Source organism: Engystomops pustulosus, chromosome 3 (genome assembly GCF_040894005.1).
Source record: "Engystomops pustulosus chromosome 3, aEngPut4.maternal, whole genome shotgun sequence".
NCBI classification, from domain to species: domain Eukaryota; kingdom Metazoa; phylum Chordata; class Amphibia; order Anura; family Leptodactylidae; genus Engystomops; species Engystomops pustulosus.
The window spans coordinates 179,099,730-179,109,903 of record NC_092413.1 but is presented as its reverse complement, the minus strand read 5'-3'; the positions used below and the strand labels follow the sequence as shown (position 1 = coordinate 179,109,903).

Genomic DNA, 10,174 nt, shown 5'->3' with positions numbered 1-10,174 from the left:
GAAGATGGCGAACTCCGGCGGACCTAAGCGAGGAAGTGACACATGCAGGATATCGGGTGCACAATCTTAGTGATCGGGGATTGTATCAGGACACTATGGGGGTCATTTATCTTATTTTCCCCTTTTCTGAGCTCTTTTTGCGCCAGTTGAATTTTTTGCACCTCATTTGTCTTTGTCGTTTTGGCTCTTTGCCAAATGCAGTTTTTTTTGGAGCCTTATTAGATGCAAACATCTATAAAAAGTTGCAACACAAAGGTTACATGGCGATTTGAAGCATAACATTCCAAAAGCCACAAAATAGGCAAAAATCAGCAATTATGCAACAAAAGGCGCAGAAGGAGGGAAAAAAAAGATAAATGACCCCCTATGTATACTCTGCTCAGCTCCTCCTGCTCTATAACATGCTGCCTGCAGCTAGGGAACAATGGGGCACATTTTACATTCGGTAAAATGCATTAAAAGTGCTATTTTGTTTTTATATTGCTGTGTGTGGTGATTCACTAAGATCATGCTCCATAAATCATGAATCTGTCACTTCCCTGCCCTGGTCCGACAGAGTTCACTATCTTTTTTGTGGTGTACCTTTAACATAAGGTGTGCGACACAATTTACAAGTTAAATACGGCGCTCGGTCTGAATCAGTCGTACCGACGGCATGCTCCCTAATTTGTGTCACATGGAAGCCAGCGCAGCAGCGCCACAAAAGGGTGGAGTCTGACACAATAGCAACGCTGACACTTCTTATATACCCGTGCAAGCCGTTTTAGCCTAGAAAAAGCAACTAAAGTGCACCATGAATCCTTAATAAATGAGCCCTAATGTACAATCTGCCAAGCTAAATAATAATAATTATTATTTATTTATATAGCGCACACAGATTATGCAGCGCTGCACAAAGCATTTCAAATTGTTCCCTGTCCCCATGGGGCTCACAATCTAAACAACCTACCAGTATGTTTTGGAGTGTGGGAGGAAACCGGAGGACCCGGAGAAAAACCACATAAACACGGAGAGAACATACAAACTCTTAGCAGATGTTGACCTGGGTGCTCTATAACAATCCGCTCAGCTACATTTTTAGTAATTATTACTTAATGTATTACTGATTAATACAAAGTCTACCTATCATATGTACATGTCTGCCTGTCTTTCTTATTTGGTTCTTCCAAGCACACACGGAGGCACAGTCTTGTGTGGAAGCCTTAGCAGGAGAGAGGGCAATGGCTGGTGGTGCACGTTTCCCCCACACTGTAACCCGAACTGTACGTGGGAGTGAGAGCCTGAGGCTGCTGCCCTGTAAGGTAAAGTCCCGGTCTGGAGGAGGAGGAGGGTGAGGAGGGCAGGGCACAGCTCATGCATTATTCAGGGACACAGACGCCTCTCCCTGTCCTGTGAGTTGACATTTTCTTACTTTCTTCGGGACACTGAGGAGCCAGAGGACCTGGGAGCAGAGCCCCCCACAGCCGCAGCTTGGGACAGGTCACGGAGGGGAGAGAACTTTTGGGCAGTGACGTCACAATGCTCCTCATCTTCAGGGGAATGTTCACACTGTGCGCATTCTAGGACTGTGCAGCTATCTGTGCCTTGGATCTCGGCTCTGCTGGCCTCATTCTCCTGCTTCTCTACTCCACCTCCTGTTATTGGTGTCCACCAGGGCAATCGTAAGGCTTCTCGTACCCTACAAGGATGAACCAGAATCCAGGTCTCCCCCCACCAGGGCAGCAAGTCATCCATGTCACCCAGGATCTGGACACGGACTTGGAGAACTTGTTTAACTCTGTCATGAACCCCAAACCCAATTCCTGGAGGAAGAAAATCTTACCAGAATCCTTCTTCAAGGAGCCAGACTCAGGCTCCCACTCCAGGCAGTCCAGCACAGATTCTGGCAGTCACCCCCCAAGGCTTGGGATCCAACACGTCCGATCCCATTCCTCTCCAGCTTCCTTACAGCTGGGTGCTGGGACCGGTACCGTGCCCAGTCCAGCTCAGCAGCATGCCCACCTCCGCCAGCAGTCCTATGATGTGACAGATGAGCTGCCCCTACCCCCTGGATGGGAGATGGCATTCACCCACACTGGCCAGAGATACTTCTTGAAGTAAGTGATGGGGGGGCTGAGTAAGGTTGTGAGCAGCTGATCCTGTTATTACTCTGTAATGTCTTATTTTGTTTGTGGAATATGATGTCGTTATATAAATAAATATTTATCAGTGAAACTTCTGTAGTCTTGAAGATAGGAGAGGGAATTGCATTAACCCCTTTCCTCCCACAGTGCTGTGCTAAGGAATGTTGCTATTTCCTTTCCTACCAGTGGATTATGCAATCCCATAAACCAGGGGTGTCTGTACAGAGCAGTATTAACCCATTAGCTGATGCACACTATTGGAGCTCAGCGCAGGGAACCCTGATCACCATAAATCTGACAATGCACTAAATGATAATAAATACAGTATAAAAAGGTAAAACAAATGCAAAAAGTTCCCTGCAAGTGTCACACAACTTGTTACCTTAGTGCTACAACTAAGAGTTAATGTGCCAGACATTGAAGATTGTTCTGGTTACATTCTGCTAAAATCTTCCCCAAGTCTTAGCATGTCCTGTGTCTCCCCCCAAGACCACTTTCAGACAGTCAGTATTTCGTCAGTATTTTTTATCAGTGTTATTGAAGCCAAAAACAGAGGTGGAGCCTATAATGAAGAAAGTTAGAATTGCCTTACAAATACCATGACCATGGCCGAAGAATGTGAAGTGTATTTTTGCTCCTAAGGCCACTTTTACACAGTCAGTATTTGATCTGTATTTTGTATCTGTATTTGAAAGCCAAAACCAGTAGAAGAGCCTACACAATCTGTATCTCTTCATCTATTCCATGTTTTGAACCCTCTCCTTCTCCAATACAAATACTGATACAAAATACTGAACAAATACTGACTGTGTGAATGCAGAGGAGTCAGTATGAGATGATATAATATTATTTCAATATTTTCTAAATATTCATCATGTTGTACAGCAAACCCCTGGATAGTGTTAAATTCACAATCTTATTGTGTGCAAATTGTGAGTATCGATAGCCTCTCCTAAAGCCCCATAAACTGTAGTGCAGTATACACTGAATTTATCAATGTTTCAATGTATTAAGATGTCACAGGACTTGTCATAACATATTATATATATCTATTATCTATACTGAGTAAGACTCTACACACAAAGCCACACGGTTACCTTTAATGCCCTCATTGATACTGCCCTCATTATTGGCTGGGTATGTTTCTTACTTTCATGTTTGTATTGAATAGGCAATAATAATAATATAGTGTTACCAGTATTAGACGTGGGAGGGGGCGGTGTAGATGTTTCTTTGGTCACACTGCTGGGATTACAGCCCTTTTGAGAAGTTGCAACTTCTTCCAACAAGTTACTGGAAGAGGGAATTATATTAGCCGGATCCAAGTCTAGACTTCTGTCTCGATACATACCCTGCAACATCATTGCCTTCTCTTGGAGACCAGTCATTGCCATGAATGTTCATGTTTTTTGTTCTTGCCAAGTTGAGATTTTTTTTTTCCCATGGGCCATTGTGCTGTCATTCTATTCGAGCAATACAGGGGCCGGAGTAGCATATGTGACAAGCAGCTCTTTCTCAGGTTATCATACGTTTTGATGTTATGGTGAAGTAAGCAGAATACTGTCACATGTCAGCTGTTGTTCTCTTGTATCTGTCGGCGTACACTTGTTTAGCACCTGGTTGTTGGAGAACTTCAAACAACAGCTGAAAAACTACAGCTGCCCACCTTGCTCCATGTTATAGGTTATCAGGGTTTATAATACAGAGATGAAAGTGATGCAATGGTTTAGCAGACCACTGCACTTGCTACAACTCCTGAGGCCGCAGTCACATCGCAGGACTATAAGAAAGGCTTACCTGAACAAGAGCATGTGCTGTCCTCTGGCTGCAAACAATAGATCTGTTGTTCATATTTTGGGCCCTTTTGTCATCAGAGTGTAATCCGTCTCTGAGCCGTATCTCCTCAAAAAAGTTCCATTGGGGACATTTATCCCAAGTCTGGAAATGTGTGTCTACTTATTTTCTTTAAGGTTATTGCGTTGCTTGATTTACGGTATCTTAGTGGTTGATAATTGAGGCACGTCAGGTTTTTGAAAATTTTGAAAAGTTGCACAAAAGTCATAAAAATGTAAGCCTACGTTTGCTCTGGACTTGTGGTTTTTGTGCACAAAAAAATTGTGACTTTTTACTGCATTTGCACAAAAATTTGCGCCTTTTGCAAACAGCCTCAATCAGGTGCAAAAATGTAAAACCGTCATGGCGAACTTTGCAAAGCGGTCACAAATAGTGGTGCAATTATGCTAAAAATTTGCAAAAAAAAAAAAGGGAGAAGAAAAAACGAAAAAGTTTGATAGCTGTGTTAACATGGCGTTAACGCATGCTTTTTGTAAATGCAATGTTGACAGCAATGTAATTAGGCAAATCTACAATTCTCAGCTCTTGTGATGTGTTTGTAAATGCATACTTTAACGCCATTTGAGAACGTACCATCAGGAGTGATCTTCAGATTTGGACCTCACATGGATGACATGTGTGTCATCCATATTTTTCACATTCCCATAGACTTCTATGGGAAGACCTGAGCCACAAACTTAGGCCCCTTTCACACTTGCGTTTTTTACACGCGCGTGTTCTGCGCCTGCTTTTGATGCTCAGAACTTGCATTGTAATCAATGTTTTTTTTCAGAATTGCTTTATTTTTCACGCACATTTCGTTTAACATGTGTTTAAATCTCAGCATGCTCTACTTTTGCAAGTCACACGCGTAGAAAATGCACCATACAAGTCTATGGAGATGCATCAAAAACACATTGCACTCTGAGACACATGCAAGTCCAAAGCAAGTGCAATGCGTTTTTCACGCATCAATTGCCATGGAAAAGATAGAGCTCAGTCCGGAGTCTTTTTCACACCCGTTATCTCCGCATGAAAAACGCATTGAATGCATTGAAAACGCAAAAAAAATGTGCATGAAAAACTGAGACACGGAACAAACTCTGTCTAAAAACTGATTGAACTGATGAAAAATGTCAGTTTTTCACTGACCAAACCCTGATCGCACCCTGATCAGACTCTGACGTGATCTGCAACGCAAGTGTGAAAGAGGCCTTAGGCAGGAATAGAACCTGCTCTGAGTTTCTAAGGCCTCCCTACAGATCCCTTCAAAACACAGTTGTGTGCATGGATCCATTGAAATGAATGTGCGAATGTGCCATAACAATGTTTGTGTGCACAAGGGCTAAACCTTTAGAAAGAAGCTTGCAGGACCTTTGAGCTACGTGAGTAAATAAAGTTGTAGTGTGGATGAGGCCTGCTCGGCCTACTCGCTGTATGGAAAGGATTTTCTGGTTTGCTGTCTGTCAGTGTTTACATGAAACAGCTGACAAAGTGAACTTGTAGGGAGGTGAGGCGGCCCATAACTGGCAGATACTGCGCCAGATCTGTATTCTCTGGAGCCTTACAACAGCAAACACTTCACAGCGCACTAGATTTGTGATGGCTCCCTTAACCTCTGACTCTTCACACATTCCTTTCTACCTCACCACCTGCAGTAAAAGTACAGTATATGTCATGAGTAATAACCACGGCTCTCTGCTGCTTTTCAAAAACTCCACAAATGAAATAAAACCAGTAAGTTTAGACCTGTAAGTTTTTATTTTTTATTAAAGTATAAACTCCCCCCCCCCCCACGACCTATCACAACAGCTCGAGATTAACATACATACAAATAGAAGCAGCAATATAATGTCTACTTTATCTGGTGCCGAAATAGTTAGAGGGGACCTGTCTCCATGTTTTTGGTTTTTTTTCAAATATAGCTAGTGGCAGGTTCCAATAGAGCCCAAGTAACTAACTGACACCCTTCTTTCAGCTAAAAATTGTTCCCCTCAGATCCCCATACATCAGATCCACAGATGTCGAGGTGGGTGTGGCCTTTGCAGGCTGAATCCAGCAGCTCCTCCCTATGCTTTCTCTGCATGCAGCAGTAATGTCACATGACCAGGGTAACATCATCACAGGTCCTTTAGCCTCTTACCATTAGCAAACTGTACATCAAGCATATATCTCATGAAATAACAGCATATCATATCACATGAAATCACAGCAGCCTGCATGGAGAGGAATAGAAGTCAGGATTTTTTTATGTTGGCAGATATGTGCATGGGGTACAGATTGCTAAAGTTAAGAGGCTTAAAGACCTGTGATGATGTCACCCTGGTCACATGACATTAGACCACACCCCTCGACTTGCTCTATAGATCCCTAGATATAAGGCAAGTTTATAAATCTGTTTTTATGGGAATCTTTTTCGTAAAGAAGGGGGTCAGATAATTACTAGGGCTTTATACCACTAGCTGAAAAATGTGGTGACAGCTTCCCTTTAACTTGGAAAAGTTGTAGAGTACATCTGTGCGCAAAGCCTGAAATTGTCCATTGACATTATAATAATTCTTAACAACCATCTAATATCTCCTCAAGTTTCTTTCTAGATCCTTGAGGGTGCTGACAGCGTTTTGATTTCGTTTTAAAAAGGAATCAAAATGCATAGGGGCGGGGCAAGGCTGATCACATATGCATTTGAATGCAAATGCATGCAATCAGCACCCCGTGTCAAATCCTCAAAGGCAAGAAACTTTAGGACATATTAGATGGTTGTTGAACATTATTATAATGTGCATAGTAAACATGCAAAACTGCAGGCGTTTTAAAACGCATATGTTAAAAACGCACTAAGAATGCACCATTTTACAGCACACTTAGTATCAGGAGACGTAAACCATTGCTAGATTGTGTGCATGTGTGTACAGAGGAGCAGGAGAAATAGCTATTTTCTAGGGGTGATGGCACACGTGGCGTTTTGAACGCGTTTTGGGGCCATTTTTAAGCAGTCCGTTAAAAATGTATGCGTTAAAAAACACATGGGGTTTTTAAAATCCTATTAGGAATAGCACAGCGTGTTCATACGTTGCATTTTTCAGATGCAGTTTTTAACCCCTTAACGCTCTGCGCCGTTGCTCTACGGCGCAGAGGTATAAGGGATGTATGAAGAGGGCTCACGGGCTGAGTCCTCTTCATACAGAGGTGGGGGTTTTTGCATTTTGCACAAAACCCCCACCGCTAATAACCGCGGTCGGTGCTTGCACCGATCGCGGCTATTAACCCTCTAAACGCCGCCCGCAAAGTCGCGGGCGGCGTTTAAAAGACGGCGGCGCGCGGGCGCCGCCATCTTTTTTTCGATCGCCACGCCCCCGAACGTCATCGGGGGGCGGCGATCGGTTACCATGGTAGCCTCGGGTCTTCTCTTGACACGAGGCTACATGGTTTATGCAGGTTCGTTACAATGAGCCAGTGGCTCATTGTAATGTAAGACCTGCAAAAACGTCATATATTGCAATACTGTAGTATTGCAGTATATGGTAGGAGCGATCTGATCATCTAGGGTTATTGTACCCTAGATGGTCTAAAAAATAGTGAAAAAAAAAAGAAAAAAAAAAGTTTAAAAAATAAAAAAAATTAATAAAATATTAAAAGTTCAAATCACCCCCCTTTCCCTAGAACGGATATAAAACATAACAAACAGTAAAAATCACAGACATATTAGGTATAGCCGCGTCCCAAAATGCCCGATCTATCAAAATATAAAAACGGTTACGGCCGGCGGTGACCTCCGAGGCGGGAAATGGCGCCCAAATGTCCAAAATGCGACTTTTACACCTTTTTACATAACATAAAAAATGAAATAAAAAATGATCAAAATGTCGCACAGACCTCAAAATGGTAGCAATGAAAACGTTGCCTCATTTCGCAAAAAATGACCCCTCACACATTTCCTTGCGCCAAAGTATGAAAAAGTTATTAGCGTCAGAAGATGGCAAAAATTTTTCTTCTTTTTTGTACACATTCGTTTAATTTTTGAAAATGTATTAAAACACAATAAAACCTATATAAATTTGGTATCACCGCGATCGCACCGAACCAAAGAATAAAGTAGGCGTGTTATTTGGAGCGAAGAGTGAAAGTCGTAAAAACTGAGCCCACAAGAACGTGACGCACGTGCGGTTTTTTTTCAATTTTTCCACATTTGGAATTTTTTTTCAGCTTCGCAGTACACGGCATGTTAAAATAAATAACATTACGGGAAAGTAAAATTTGTTACGCACAAAATAAGCCCTCACACAGGTCTGTACACGTAAAAATGAAAAAGTTATGGATTTTTGAAGTTGGAGAGCGAGAAATGAGCCGGAAAACCCTCCGTCCTTAAGGGGTTAATGTCCACAGCAGGAGTGGAGTGAAAAAAAGAGGAGGATTAGTACCTCTCAATGATTTCTTCTCACCCATTGTGATCCACACCTACTTTTGGCTTCCATAACTGCATCTGAAAAACTCAATGTGGGCTCTTGCACACAAATGTGTGCAGCCCGTGTAAACGTGGTGGCACGATCCCAATTTCCCTCTGGCAGCCAAACAGCTGTGCAGAAACTGTATTATATATTGCAGTTCCGGAGCAACTGTTTGGTCGAAAGAGGGAACGTCCATATTTCTATAATGGAAGGTCTCCCATCCACTGCACCGTGTGCAGCCTGTGGGATCGGGCCACCATATGACACGTTTACACGGGCTGCACTGGTCCGTGTGCAAGAGCCCTTAGGCCTGCGGCACACGTGGCGTTTTGTACCCGTTTTTGCCCCGTTTTTAAGCAGTCCTTTAAAAACTGCATGCGTTTTTTGAAAATGAATCTGTTTTTGACCAGTTTTAATTAAGATAATTGATAAAACCGTTCAAAAACAAATGCGTTTTTAATGGACTGCTTAAAAATGGACCAAAAACGGGTTCAAAACGCCACGTGTGCCGCCGGCCTTAGGGTGCACCCATGCAGGGGTTAGCATTGAGTTTGAAACGCAATACAACAGCTGAGGAGAGGAGATTTACCTAATTACTTTTCTATTAACGTTTGTGTTTACAAAACACAATGTTAACACAAGAGATTTTTTTCGGTTGACATGTTAGACATTGCAATATAATCGCAGTTTCACTTGTAAATGAGCTATTTTTCTGTATCCACTTACTGTCCCTTTAAGCTTTGGAGGCGCCAGTCAGAGGTGTAGTGAATGGAAAATCACATTGACTTCAAAGGGAGTTTCCATGCCATGGTGCCCTGTCCAGCAACAACAAGGCTTAATGAATAATCTGACAAGTATTTCATAGGAGACAGTGAAATGCAAGTGTTCCAACCTACATCCCTGGAGCTTAGTTTTGTTGTATTTGATATCTCAGAGACTTCAGTCAGAGCTGCATGCAGAATAAAGACAACCCAAAAAAGTTTTTGATGTCTAGTCTGGGGGTAAAAGAGCTATGAAACAATATCAGCATGGGTTTAATGGCGCTTAGATACCGCTCTGTGAAAAGTGCAGTCCATATGATTGTTGTTGGAGTTCCAGCATAAATGAAATACAATAAATGTAATTTAAAAAATGATAATAAATATTAATTTTTAGGAAATTATGTTACAACTTTCCAGAGCAGCAGCTGCTTTCGGTCTTTCTTAAAAGCTGCTAAACCTGGTATCTAATTTCCTGTGGAGGTAGAAAGGGTGTACTTAAAGTACTATTTCAAGAATAGGGAAAACCCCTTTTGGGGCTAGGGTTGGAAGAGAACCCATATTTACCCATATTTACCCTTTACTAGTGTCACTCCATGACTTATGGTTTTTGGGCATGCTCCTGGGGGTCATGTGACACAGTTTATCCAATGAGTGTCCTCCTCAGACATGAGACATCACTTCCATTTTCTCAGTGTTGTCATCTATCTCTATCTCTATCCGTATTGGGGTTTTCCATATTCCAGGAAAAAAAACATTCATTTTTCACACACTATTTCAGCATTTCAGTTCGTGCTTAACATGTTAAGATCTTCTAAAAACCCAGTTCTTTAATTTATTAGGTCCTTATACATAAGACATGAGTAGATTTCTTTCTTTTTATGTCACCATTGTATCTGTAAGGAGTATGTCCACAATCATTTGGTTCTGTATTAGAAAACCCTCTAGGTACCATAATAGGATTGCATTGTTTTGGCTCTGTGGACATATTCTTCCCAAGCCACAATGTATA

At 42.1% G+C, this 10,174-nt stretch overlaps 1 protein-coding gene across 2 annotated transcripts in view; it reads left to right on the top strand.

Moving 5' to 3' along the window:
* The first annotated feature begins 1,363 nt into the window (after positions 1-1,363).
* Positions 1,364-10,174, top strand: part of WWTR1 (WW domain containing transcription regulator 1) — a 54,011-nt gene continuing 45,200 nt past the window's right edge. The window contains exon 1 of one of the 2 annotated variants that reach the window (XM_072143110.1): positions 1,364-2,096. In XM_072143110.1, the coding sequence (XP_071999211.1) occupies positions 1,687-2,096 (410 nt within the window). In that variant the 5' untranslated portion in view covers positions 1,364-1,686. The remainder of the gene's footprint in view (positions 2,097-10,174) is intronic. The other variant, XM_072143111.1, reaches the window with a different exon arrangement.